Consider the following 13,677-nt stretch of genomic DNA (forward strand, 5'->3'; position numbering starts at 1 on the left):
GGATAATCAAACACAATTGCCATAGTTTGGATGAACTCTTCGAACTGCTTCAACAGAGGACTAAAAGTCTCCAGGAGGGGAGATGGCCAGGCCAAGGCATCCTTAGTTAGTAGTCTAGTAATAAGTCCTACTCAAGTCTGGTCAGTAGAGAATGACTGGGGCCAAAGCATGAACAGGACTCCGCAATGGTTCCTGAAACTGCAGACGTTGTTATGGTCCCCATCAAACTTATCTGATATTGGAATCCCTGGCTCCCTAGAAGCCAGGGCAGCAGCTATGGGCAGGACAGTTTGAGCATGTAGGGTTGCAGTTTGTACCTGCAAGGTAATAACCTGGGCCTATAAGGTCTGCAGAATTGCCACGATCTCTAGCAGAGACACAACTGCCTCTGCAGAATCCATCTGAAGGGCAGTCCAATCATTACCCGCACTCGTTCAATCTTTTGAGCTGCTCAAAGTATCAGTGATTGAGCTGTGAGTGGTCTGGCTTAGTGTCTGGAGCAAGAGTCTGGCCTATCAGGTAGAGCTGAATCCAGATGGGGCAGGTCCAGGAGTCAAGCCAAGAGTCGTAACCAGGAGTCAAAGATCAAAGCCTAAGATGAAGGAGTCATAGTCAGAAGGTGGAGATGAAGATCTGAGCCGGAAGTCAGAGATCAGGAAGGAGCTGGGAGCTGGAGTAGGAGCGGGACTAGAGACAGTGGAGGCAGAGACAGGACCAAGCACAGTTGCAGGAGACAATGTGAGAAGAGGGGCCTTTCGATGTGGGCAGGCCCACACCTGCCCATCCCCAGTGCTTCAATAAATGCAGGCTAGAATGTGTTGAATGGCCATTGGGCTGGTGCTGCTACTGAGTGTAAGTGTCAGCCTGGAGCCAATCAGGTGGCGAGGTTAATTGGATAGCTTCTTTCAGGGCCAGCTTTCATTGGATTGCCAGGAGACTGGCTCTGCTGCAGGCTGGCCCCAGACACCAAGTGCCTGAAGATATTCCAGGCAGCGCTGCAGCTCACAGAGCAGCATGGGGCGGCTGCTGTAACTTAGATAGGCACTTAGGGTTGGCAAAGATATGCTGGGGGACTCTCTAGCCTCTGGAACAGCCAAGGATCAGGAGGGAGCAAAGGTAACTTAAAGCTCCCTTAGCCCTCTCTCCCAGGGTCGAGAGTTCCCAGGGTTCATTCTTACGTTCTAAGGCATAGTATCTCAAAACACACCATCATATAAACCTTTCATTCTATGAACTTAAGAGGGAAGGAGAAACAACAAACCCCTCCCCTCTCCAAAAACTGTTTTCTTAAATGGTCTCATTAACTTCTTATATTCACAATGCACAAAAATCAGTCTCCCCAAGACAAACAAGCACAAAAAGAAATGCAAAAAAGCAGGGGGATGGGAAAAATGCTCTTTTACAGTCAGATGTGGGTTGAAGCTGGTATCTCCTTATTCTTGTCTCAGTCTCTGGTTCATCTGAGATCAGGCTGGAAGACTGATGTAAAGATGAGGCCTGGCTGTTTGACTAAGTTTCTTCCTCTTTCCTGTGGCCAAAAGCCAGCTGAGCCAGTGTCAGATGAGCAGGCTGATACTAATCCAGGACTGGCTAGGGTTAACATTCTTAAAACCCAAGAAACGGTTTTGACCTGATGTTCAATAAGCTTCATACCACTTAGATCTTATAATATAAATAAGGATAGGAAAGAAAAAAAAAGATATTGAAATGTCAATAAACCAAAGTTGGCAAAAATGCTACCTTCACTTCAGAATCCTTTAGTTTTTTATAACTGTATAGTCCTTGGAAAACTTCTCAGTCATTGAAAAATTCTGGAAAGAATTTCTATAATCAGTCTTTTAACCCAAATAATTGTAACCCAGAAATATATCAACAGTCCCATTCTCAAAAAAAAAAAAAGGCTTAAAACAAAAGTCCCAGTATGTATTAGGTTCCTCTTAGATTTAAGGTCTTTGGACTATGCACCACCTAACAAAAGTCATGCTGTTATAGAGTTTCTCTTGGAGATAGGTCATGTCAGTTGGCCTCATTGTCACATCAGGTTATGAGGATGGTTGGGCACAACAAGGCAGATTGGGAACGGCATTGTGTGTGTGAGATGTGGAAGACAGCATAGGAGAAGTGAACCAGTGACCAGTCTAGGTGGGCACTATTGGTGGAGTGGAGGAAACTGGGGTGAGGAAAGAAATTGAAATTGCTGGTGATGATTAGAGAGGGAAAATGTGGTTACTCAAAGTAGAATTTGGTCAGGACATGGGGGCTATGATCCCAGCTCATGATAAAGGACATGGAAATATTTAGTAATCATAAGTGTTGAGAACCTTGGTTTGAACCCCCACCTCCCCAAAACCAACCGACCCAAACCTACTATCTGCAGCAGCTTGGCATCATACTGGATTCAGTACTGACTCAGAGTGAAAAGCTTACCTACTCACCAAAATCTCATTGTTTTCTGGCAGAAATATTTGGTCCCATCTATCCTCCAGGCATCTCCTCCTTCCATCTCTGCCTTTGTTGTCTAATATCATGCATCCTAGCCTTCAATTAGACATAAAGTATAAAGTCCCCCTCTGGACTCTAACTCACCACTGAAATTCAGTCACTCCTTGGCAATCACTATGGAGGAAAAACTGACAGATTCTGGTCCTGGGCTGCATTGAAGCGAATATGAAAATAACAGAAAAGAAATATCCTGGAACGGAAAGTAAATGCAGTGATGTAACTGCTGGGATACTACAATTTTTAAAAGTTACTGTATGGCTAGTGAAAGAAGCTAAGCTGACATCTCTGATTTATCTGTGCAAGAACTACATCATAGACAGCAGCAGAACGAGCTTCTTCACACCACTGTGTGTAGTGGCTCCATCTCTCCCCATAAAAGAGTTAAGTCCTTGGCTTGTTTGCTCATCCTGTCAGTAACAGGGCTTTGGAGCTGTGCTCCGGCTCCGCTCCAGCTCCAGGCAAAAACCTGCAGCTCCACTGCTCCAGAGCTGCTCCGCGCTCCAGCTCCGGGCTCTGCTCCAAAGCCCTGGTCAGTAATGTAGTCAATTAAACTGGTGGTTTCTGTGTTGCTGATATCTGTCCTTTGGGAACTGAGAAGACCCTTCCTCCAATTCAGTTCATATAGCCCACCAAGGAGCCTTCAGCTGATAACTTTCAGTCACAAACACTTCAGGCCAGATTTGAACTAGTAACAGAAAGGTTAAAGATTAATTTTCCATTAACAGTCCTCCGAGTCATCCACTTCCCTAAAGGCAGCTGATCTCTTCCATGTAACATGAGGGTTAACATAGTTGAATATCACTCTACAGGATAGAATGAAGGTTGTAATTGTTGTACTTAAAATCTTACAGATTAGTAATGGAAAAGATCTATTAGGTCATCTTATCCTTCCACTTGTCCAATTCAGTGCAGCAAATTTCTATATGTGATATTACCCAGAGTCCCAGTAAAGGTTCTGGTATCAGGACGCTAGTAAGCACATAAGTCACTGTAGGATCCAACTGGATGAATAGGACTCAGAAAGACTCTTGCATAAGCTTCTACTGCCGAGCATCACCTTGTATACATTGCTGAAGAAATCTCCAAACTACAAGACAAGTGGGGAACCAGATCAAAAAAGAGAAACAGAAAAGCCAAAATACAAGCCCTACCTTCTGTCACTTTATATATTTTCTAGTATTACATTGAGTTATGATGAATGTTACCCTGTTGATAGTCCTGGGACTGAAATACTCTGATTATCCACTGGAGAGGTAAAATTAATGCAAATACTCCAAATTGGCCTACCACTTTCTCATTCCTGAGCCTGTATAACCACATAGTGTGAGAGGATTGAGACCCATCATTCCTTGACTTATTTTCTGAAGCTGCCAACAAGACTGTAAGTTATGATGTGAACATCTGTCCACTAGGAACTGTTCTGAGTTTATCAATCTATTTTACAAAGGCCAAGACACATTGTTCAGATAGTAATGCTGTTCAGTCACTATCAATCTAGGCTTGGTAGAAAGTGATTTAAAAGGCTCCGCAGCCCTTTACCAACTTTCTGAGCCACCTACACAACACACCCTGTTGTCCTGGATACTAAGCCACATGTGAGGGGATTCTCAGAAGCTTTGATGGAATAGGGTCTGGCCAAACATGAATAATGTGCCAAACCAGTTACTGTAGCTGCAACATGACTGTTCCCTGGCATTTTTACCTTTAAATATTTTAGTTATACACAATGATGGTTAACTGGTTGTTGAGATGAGTTGGCTTGTTCTACACTGACTGATACATACATTGCGTTAGTTAACATGCTTGTTCACAGCCATATTCAGCTAGAGTGAAATTTTGTAACATCGACCAGGCCTAAGATGGCTACTTGTAAATTTTCTGGAGTCTCGCTATCGTTCTCTGTAACAAAATGCTCCAACACTATGAACAACCTGCCATCAAATTGTTTTTAGTAATGTGGTTAATAAATCTTATTTTCTATGCTGCCTGATATTTGCCTTGTAACTGATATAATAATTATTTGTCTGCATCATATTTAAGAGTCTCCCCTTCCAGAGCATTTTGCAAAGGCTTGTTACTTTAGGTCTCTCTCACTAGGTATTTCTATGGTCCCCATCATTGCAGAACCAGTGTCTGAGCATCTCATAAATGTTAATGTATTTATCCTGGCACCATCCCTGTGAGGCAGATAAATATTATCTCCATTTACAGCGAGGGAACTGTGGCACAGAGCAATTAAGTGTGCCCAAAGTCACACAGTGGCAGAGTCTGTGGCAGTCAGGAACTGAAACCAGATCTCCTGAGTTCCCCTCCAGCACCTTAACTACAAAACTACTAGCCAGAATTGGTCTGACTTCATTAATGGAGCAGGCATGATAGCACCAACTCCACAGTGTAGGATCATTCTAAAGCAGTGGTTCCCAAATTTTAACAACCTGTGAACCCCTTTCACTAAAATGTTAAGTCTTGCAAACCCGCTCCTAAAAATTAATATTTCCAGGGATTTTCTCCTTTATCTGAGTATAAATTATAAAAGCAGTGATATTGGAAATATAAAATTTGTTTTTATGACATGCTTATTACACACAATTTATTATTATTTATCACTACAGTATTTTTATTATATTATGAAAATGGCAACACTCTTCCAAGATCTCACTTTCGTAGCTTGCATCACTTTGAATAAGCCTGTTATAAGACAAGGCTCCTATGTTTCATCAAGGAGTATCAGATGTGAAACAGCATGAAGGTATTTAAGAAGCCAACTCAAAGAGTTCCTCCTACACAAGGATTCAGGTCTTGAGCAGTCCAGGCTAGTGTGACCAGATAGAAAGTGTGAAAAATCGGGACGGGGGGGGTGGGGGGGTAATAGGCGCCTTTATAAGAAAAAGCCCAAATATGGGGACTGTCCCTATAAAATCGGGACATCTGGTCACCCTTGCCCAGGCAAACAACACACGTTACAACAAAGCTTAAACTTGTTCTTCATAATAATTTTAAAAACAATACTAGCTGCCTATTTAATTTTAAAAACAGCAAAAAAAAATCTACCTCCCTTTCCATTGCTTATAAGGAGTCTTGAAGTTTAAGTCTCCTCTGTGTGATAGATATGCTTAGCTCTTGGAAGTCCAGGGGCTCCGGGCCCCATGCTGCCTGGGGTCCCTAAGGACAGCTCTGTCTGCCATTAGGGAATTTTTTCCTGAGAACCCCATGTAACATTTCGCAAACCCCCAGGGGTTCATGAACCCCTGTTTGGGAACCACTGTTCTAAAGGGATGTAATTTATGGACTCTGTAGCTATACATGGAACCCCAGAGCACATAATTTGGGCAAGTTGTGAATTGACAAGGTATTAATCAAAGATTCATGAAGAGGAGAGAAAGGACCTATAGTACTAGGCCACCTCTAGTACATCTCAGGGGTTAGTGCAGAATTGTCATGCAATTCAACGAAAGCACAGCATATTCTTCAGTGCCTTTTCTAGTTTAGTTTTAAATAACCCAGTCATGGGTTCTTCCACCTCTTCAACTGGGAGACTATTCCACAGATCTTATATACCGCTACCTCGATATAACGCGACCCGATATAACACGAATTCGGATATAATGCGGTAAAGCAGTGCTCGGAGGGGTGGGGGGGCGGCCGTGCACTCCGGTGGATCAAAGCAAGTTCAATATAACACGGTTTCACCTATAACGCGGTAAGATTTTTTGGCTCCTGAGGACCGCATTATATTGGGCTAGAGGTTTACTTAGAACAGTCTACCATTTCAGTTTGGTCTAATTTCAGTTCACTCATTATAGACAATTCCTTTTATCCCAGCCATTCCCCACCAAAACTGAAAGAAACATTATTCCCTATTTTCAAACAACAAGGCTAAAACGGTGAAATTTTAAATAATGATCAAGGAATTTTTTTTATTCATTTAAGTTTCAATATCATTACAGAAAATGTTATGGTACAGAGTTGTTTAACATTATTTTTATTTCTTTGCTCATTTGATTTCCACATGAATGCTGGTAACATTAATATCTGTACAAGATCAGTCTTTGATTTTTTTTTTTTAGGTTTTAGTTCTGTACATCTTTAAATGTATTGGTTAAAAAGGCTGTCAGCACTTAAGGAAGCAATTTTTTTTGTTGTTCAAATAAAAGGTATCCAGTTACTGCCCAAGAGTACTGAGCCGGGTGGCTGCTGGGCCGAGAGATATCCCTGAACGCACAGCGAGGGGGGAAACCTCGGGGCTTGGTCGGGTTCCCAGTGCAGCCACTCTGCTTTTGGCACTGTGCACATCAACACGAGATACAAGATAAAGAACAAGCAGAAGCTCTCTGTGAAGCAGTTATGAAGCATACTAATAAGGGAAATCCAAGTGTTGTCTACGCTAGTATAAATAAGCAGACAGCCTTGTTTTAAGAGCATAAGTAGTTGTATCTTAAAGATGAGAAAAAACACAAGTTCTGCAGGCACCTACTGCTGTCTACTAAAAGCTACTGCTATCAGAACTAGCATTGAACACACAAAGCAATTGCAAGAAAGGAAAAAGTTGCTTTGATATAATCAGAATAAATTTCTTTGTTAAGATTTGTTTTTTTAAAGTTTTTTTTAAAAGGTATTTATTTAAATTCCATTTGAAATATAGTTCAAGATGTTGACTATACTGATCAACTTTTATCCAATTCAGAAAAACTAGCTGTGCCGTTGCATATTACAGGATACAGTCAATGATATGTGGACATGCATCAAAGCTTCACTCTTGCTGGTGACATCATAGCCTTCCAATGACCATGACATCCACCACCTCGCCCTTGTGAAGCTCCACATACTGCTCTGTCTTTGGAGGTAGCATCAACAGTCCATTGGCACTACGCATACTCATCAGACGACTGCTCATCTGATTTCCTAGAGCAGAGTGAGAGAAAGACTGCGGTTAACAGTACTACTACCACAATACATGAAGATGGAAAAAAGGGCTATTCTTAGGAGGAGAATCATGGAGCTAATTTAGTCATGGAGCATGGGGTCTGGATACTTAACGGACACATGGCAAATACCTACAGAGAACCCAGGAGAGAGAATTTGGCAGCCTACTTTTTCCAGGTTCTCCAAACTTCCATTCACTCACTTGTCCTCCTTGCTATTCGAGCTCCAACATTTCTTCCCCTTACTACCTCACCTTTCCATCAATGTTCTCAAATCTTCCTGTTTTCAGATTGCCTTCCCTCCAGTTTCCACTGACACCATAGTTATCTTACAATGTATAAGTGTGTCTAATCCATTTCGTACAATAACTAAAAACCTAGCACAATCTACATAATTCATCCACTCATAAGAACTCTGAACTCCCACTCCCATTTGACACCCTCAGACTTGCAATATGTTGTGAAAGTGAATAATTTCAGCTCTGCTGGACCAACTGTGAAGCGAAATACAGCGGCAAAAATCCCAACAGAGAATACCCTGCCTTTGGCTTCTTGGTGTTCAAACCTAGGGACTGACAGTGAGAGCATTCCAGTTGGTATCAACTGTCTGCCTGGAACATGAGAGAAGAGGTAGTGCATAAAATAACCAGGAACTAAACGATGTAAAGCTTTACAGATAAAAATCAGCATCTTGAATGGCTCAAGATGTAGAAGTGCCTGTTCAGACTTTGGAATCAAAGGTGTAGAGCTCCATGTGCGAAATCTACCTATGTAAGCAGTGAGACACAATCAGTACTAACAAGTCTCCAGGTAGTCTCCAAGGAAAGCTTTATGTAGGATGTATTGTTTTAAACCAATCTGAAGGTGACAAAAGCACAAGTAACTGCAGCATGATCTAAATCCATCTGAGAGAGAGGCAAGGTCAACCTACTAGCCACATGCTGATGGAAAAACTACTCAAGTACTGCTTCAACCTAGAAATCTAGGAGCAGCTGAGGATCGAACAGCACCCCAGATTGCAAATCCTGTGTAAAAAGTGGCCATATCCTCTTGATTGAGAGAATAGATACCACCCTCAGCTATCTCTACTGAATGTTTCTCCCATTCAGCTAGCAACATCTCTGTTTATTTGGCATTAAATTAAATCACCCAGCTCCCATCCATGCCCCAACTTGTATTTAGTAAATGTATGAGTGTGGAAGTGAGCATGTGAGGAAGTGCATGTCTATGAGAGAGCACAAACAAGTATGAGTGAATGTTTATGCAAAAGAACGTGTAAATAGGCAGGCTGTGTATATGCAAATGAATGTGTGTCAGGGAGCATGAAGGCAAGCAACTGTGTAAAAATTGGCGTAGGCTAGCAAGTCTGTGTTCTACAGCATCAGTGAACTTGCATGTAAGTATGTGCAGGTGTGTGTGTGTGCCTGTGTATGTTGGCAAATGTGCAGTTATAGGCATAAATGTGTAAATATGTGTATGTGTTTGATTGTTTGTATGGTGGATGTTTGGGAGCCTGTTTGTGGGTGTGTCAGTCTACGTAAGTGGCTAACCTGTACTCTGTGCCCAAGGCAGTGGTTCTTGGTGATGCCAAGTCAGTATGCACCGATGGTATTCTGGGCGAGGATCCAATTTTACATCACATGATAACTGCAGGAGAAGCAAAGAAAGAAAGAAGATACAGGCTTTCATTCACATGTCATTCAACAAGCTAGACTTTATTCTGCCTTAGTCATTGGCAACAGGATTGTCAGCTCAATTCTGACTGTAGAATATTTACTACTGGTGAAGGTTGGGTAAACTCACACTCACACAGCTAATACTTTTTATTCCAAGTACCTATCCACCTCTGGGATGGAACACAAAAGATTTTTTAACTGCAGAGCAGCATTATATAACTGTTTAGGACTAGGACTGTAGAGTAATTTATGCAATTGAAATTGTAGGGAGAATTAAGATTGGCAGGAAGTAATTATCTCAACCGGATAAACCCAAGAGATAATATTCCCTACTACTGTCAAAAATTCCATGGGCAAGTCAAGTGGTCAGGACCTCAGGCTTACATCTCATTCGAAAGATGGTGCTTCAAACAGTGCAGCTCCCACTAATGACACTCTGTGGTATTGGTTGGGTATTGACACAGAGGGAAGAGTGGCATCTAGTTAATCACCATCAGCACTTCCTACAGCCCAATCCTTGTGAGATCTGATAGGATCCCTGGACAGAGTGGCATGATTGGTTAAGAGGCAGAAAGAACAGAGCTTGCTGTTGAGATCGCAGGTAGTGTTTGCAGCACTGACTGTTTACAAGTCCATAGATTTTTTCTAAACTGAGCAAATTTGAAACAGACATCATTAAGAGGAGAGAAACATGGACACAACAGTGATTTTATAGACACTACCTCAAAACCTTCCTATTTTCATTCAACATTCTGATGTGAATAGAGAGGATTCTGATAGGTTAAGTAAGTTGGGCTGACTATATGTTTCCTGCATCTCTAGGTAATCCTTCTACACAAACTTAACAGCTGAGAAAAGCTTAACAGAAATCCCCTTTGCTTTCCCCCTTTTTCTTTTCATCATTTCAGTCCACGTGCTTGAACTCACCATATCCTGTGCCCTCCCATAGGCAGTTCTTCCTGCAATTGTCTGAGCTACTCTTTCAGGCACTGCCTTTCTTATGCTCTTATACTATGTCTCTGACCTTCCTAGATTCTCTGTGTACTCAAAATTCTGGTAAAAAAGTCCATCCTCACCCCACCTCACCACCATAGTTCTGGGCTTTGGACAGTCAGTTCTTTCAAATGTAACATCAATATGACTCAGCAGAACATTTCTTGATATCAATGACCTTTAAACATTTTAGTACATTATGTCAGCTGCAAGCTTATGGGTGTCAGCTTGGAATACCAGCTAGGATTGCTTTTCTTATCCTTCTTGGATTAGATATAAATGCAGTACTTTTCGACTTGCTTCAGTACTGCTTAGTGGACCATGTATATCTTCAGTGGTGCCCTATGCACAGCTGGTACATTCAATGAAATGGCAGCACTTCATAAAAACACTGCCATGTTCTACAATTACACAGCACCTACAGAAAATTCCAGCCTGGAAGAGTTTAGCCCCCTTCCAAATCCAGAAAATGACTGGAGGAATGAGCTAGAGGGAAAGCCAGCTGCTTATGAAATGCATAAGTGTTAAATGGCCTCCTTTGCTCAGTGAGTTGCAACCTGCACTGTCAGGAACATGCATGAATGAGACTGATATTACCCCATATTCAAAGTAAAGGGTCTGGGAAAAATGAAACAGAGATGCAGCAATGTGTAAATGAAAAACAGATCCATCTTGCAGTGAGTTCAGGAGCTAAAATGATCATTAAATTAAGCTAGGAATGATGTTAAATGAGCAAATTTGCAAGTATGTGGATGGGCTGGTTTGATAGGCCTAACAGGACTCTCTGGACTGTTATGCAGGAAACTGGGAATTGCTTGATTCCTTGATCCAGTCTCCTCTTTCCCTGGGCTGACAGTAGCTTGGAAGAAGCATGGTGGAAATTTTACACTCAGCCTTGGGGTTGGGGAGGAGACTGGAGAAAGGGCCTCCAATAGCAACCTCTAAGCCAACCCTAAACTATTCCTGTCCCTTCTCAGTGTAAGCACCCATTACATCTTTTCAAGCAATTGTCTTATGACCTTTAGTTTTTGTTTAATCAAATCCAATCTATATTTAGCTTTTTGCAATCTTTCCAAATCATTCTCCTTTAGTCATCTGATCTATTCTCTGCTGTGAATTCCCTTCAATTTATCATCATATCTCTAGTGCTGAGATATCCAAAGTTAGACAGAGTATGGGTGGTGGTGGCGGGGGCTGTCAGACAGCAGGATCTCAAATATATTTTTCAAATATCCTATATTTGAAAGTCCTTACCCTGGCTTTGATAATGGTGGGCCGAGGATCCAGGATGCCTTGCATTTTCCTCAATGCTGGGACAACAAAGAGATTGCAGGTGACAACAGCTGATACAGGATTTCCTAGAGAGCAAAACACAACAATAGTTCACATGTGAGTAATTCTGAGTTAAGATGTAAAATGATGAAAAATCTCACATTTCCATAGCAACTTTCATCCTAAAGGATTCCAAAGAGCTTTTCACACTATATACACAGGAAAAAACGTCACTTAAATCTGGAGTGGCATATGGCAGTTGTTAAGCAGTAAACAACTATACTACTCAGGAGTTTAGGACAAGAAGTGAAGCAGAATATTGTATTCAACTGAAATTGAAAGGGAAATTTAGGGCCACAGAAAGGACAGTTACCTGTTCTGTAACTGGCGTTCTTTGAGATGTGTTGCTCAGGTGTATTCCACAGTAAGTGTGTGTGCTCGCCATGTGCACTGGTGCCGGAAGTTTTTCCCTTAGTAGTACCCGTAGTGGGGGAGCACTGCTGCGACCCCTAGAGTGGCGCCTCTATATCACGCTATACAGGGAGCTGTACACTCCCCCCATTCTCAGTTCCTTCTTGCCAGACAACTCCAACAGAGGGGAAGGAGGGCGGGATGTGGAATACACCTGAGCAACACATCTCGAAGAACGCCAGTTACAGAACAGGTAACTGTCCTTTCTTCTTCAAGTGATTGCTCATGTGTATTCCACAGTAGGTGACTCCAAGCTATATCTGATGGAGGTGGGTAGGAGTTTAAGGGTTTCCGGGATGGAGTACCGCCCTACCAAACCCAGCATCATCTCGTGTTTGGGAGACAATCGCATAGTGCGATGAACAGGTGTGGACAGAGGACCACGTGGCAGCTCTACAAATGTCCTGAATAGGGATGTGAGCTACATAGGCGGCTGACGAGGCCTGAGCTCTCGTAGAATGTGCCTTCACAATAGGCGGCGGGGGAATGCCTGCCAGGTCGTAACACGTGCGTATGCACGAGGTGATCCAGCAGGAAATTCGCTGGGTAGAAACCGGTTGCCCCCTCATGTGTTCAGCCGATGCAACGAAAAGTTGCAGGGATTTCCGGAATGGCCTGGTTTGGTCTAGGTAAAAGGCCAGTGCCCTATGCACATCTAGCATGTGTAGGTGTTGTTCCTCATCAGAGGAATGGGGCTTGGGACAGAGTATCGGAAGGAAAATGTCCTGATCCATATGAAAAATCGAGACCACCTTCGCCAGAAAAGCAGGGTGTGGGCAAAGCTGGACCTTATCCCTGTGGAAGACCGTATATAGGGGTTCCGAGGTTAGGGCCCTAAGCTCCAAGACACGGCGGTCTGAGGTGATTGCCACCAGGAACGCTACCTTCCATGATAAGTGGGACCAGGAACACATGGCCAAGGGTTCAAAAGGGGGACCCATGAGGCGGGAGAGCACTAGGTTCAGGTCCCATAGCGGGACCGGGGGGCCTGGCGCAAGGGAATGCCCGATCCAGTCCTTTAAAAAACCGGGATGTCATGTGATGGGAAAATACCGAGTGACCATGCACTGGAGGGTGGAAAGCTGAAATGGCCGCTAAGTGTACCCTGACCGAGGTGGGAGCTAGCCCCTGGGTTCTAAGGGACAGGAGGTAATCGAGAATGAGTTGGAGCAATGCGGATGATGGGGAAGTAGCCCTTTCTCTCGCCCACCTAGAAAATCTAGACCATTTGGCCAGGTAGGTCCGTCGTGTGGACAGCTTTCTGCTTTCCAGAAGAACTTGCCTGACATCCTCCGAACACCTCCCTTCCTCCTCGTCTAACCATGGAGCAGCCACGTTGTCAGATGAAGCGCGGCCAGGTTGGGAGGGAGGAGGCATCCCCCCTCCTGGGAGAGGAGATCCGGCCAAAGCAGCAGCCGGCGCAGGGGGGCAGCTAGAAGCTGCAGAAGGGTTCCGTACCAATATTGCCGGGCCCAATCTGGGGCTATGAGGATAACCCTCGACTTGTCTGCCTTCACTTTCTGTAAGACCTTGCCTATCAGGGGAAATGGCAGAAAGGCATAGAACAGGTGGCCCGACCACTGAATCAGGAACGCATCCGAGATTGCCCTCCTGCCCAGGAGCAGAACTGCGGGCAGAGACGATTCTGGACGGTAGCAAAGAGATCTACCTGGGGAGCGCCGCAGTCTCGGAAGAGTTGCTGGGTGACCTCCCAGTGGAGTGACCACTCGTATTGGTGGGAGAAAACCCTGCTGAGGTGATCGGCTCGCGTACTGCGAGTGCCGGATAGGTGAAAAGCCCTCAGAGAGATATCGTGGGCTATGCAGAATTCCCATAGGTCC

General features: G+C 43.6%; 1 protein-coding gene across 9 annotated transcripts in view; it reads right to left on the bottom strand.

Annotated features, from left to right (window-relative positions):
* Positions 1-6,397: 6,397 nt before the first annotated feature.
* Positions 6,398-13,677, bottom strand: part of GPHN (gephyrin) — a 602,360-nt gene continuing 595,080 nt past the window's right edge. For 7 of the 9 annotated variants that reach the window (XM_045012256.1, XM_045012255.1, XM_045012251.1 and 4 more), the window contains 3 exons: positions 11,348-11,451; positions 8,975-9,071; positions 6,399-7,404 (listed from right to left, as the gene is read on the bottom strand). In XM_045012256.1, the coding sequence (XP_044868191.1) occupies positions 7,271-7,404; positions 8,975-9,071; positions 11,348-11,451 (335 nt within the window). In that variant the 3' untranslated portion in view covers positions 6,399-7,270. Of the gene's footprint in view, positions 7,405-8,974; positions 9,072-11,347; positions 11,452-13,677 lie in introns of all 9 variants that reach the window. The other 2 variants (XM_045012253.1, XM_045012254.1) reach the window with 2 other exon arrangements.

This window comes from Mauremys mutica, chromosome 4 (assembly GCF_020497125.1).
Source record: "Mauremys mutica isolate MM-2020 ecotype Southern chromosome 4, ASM2049712v1, whole genome shotgun sequence".
Lineage (NCBI taxonomy): Eukaryota > Metazoa > Chordata > Testudines > Geoemydidae > Mauremys > Mauremys mutica.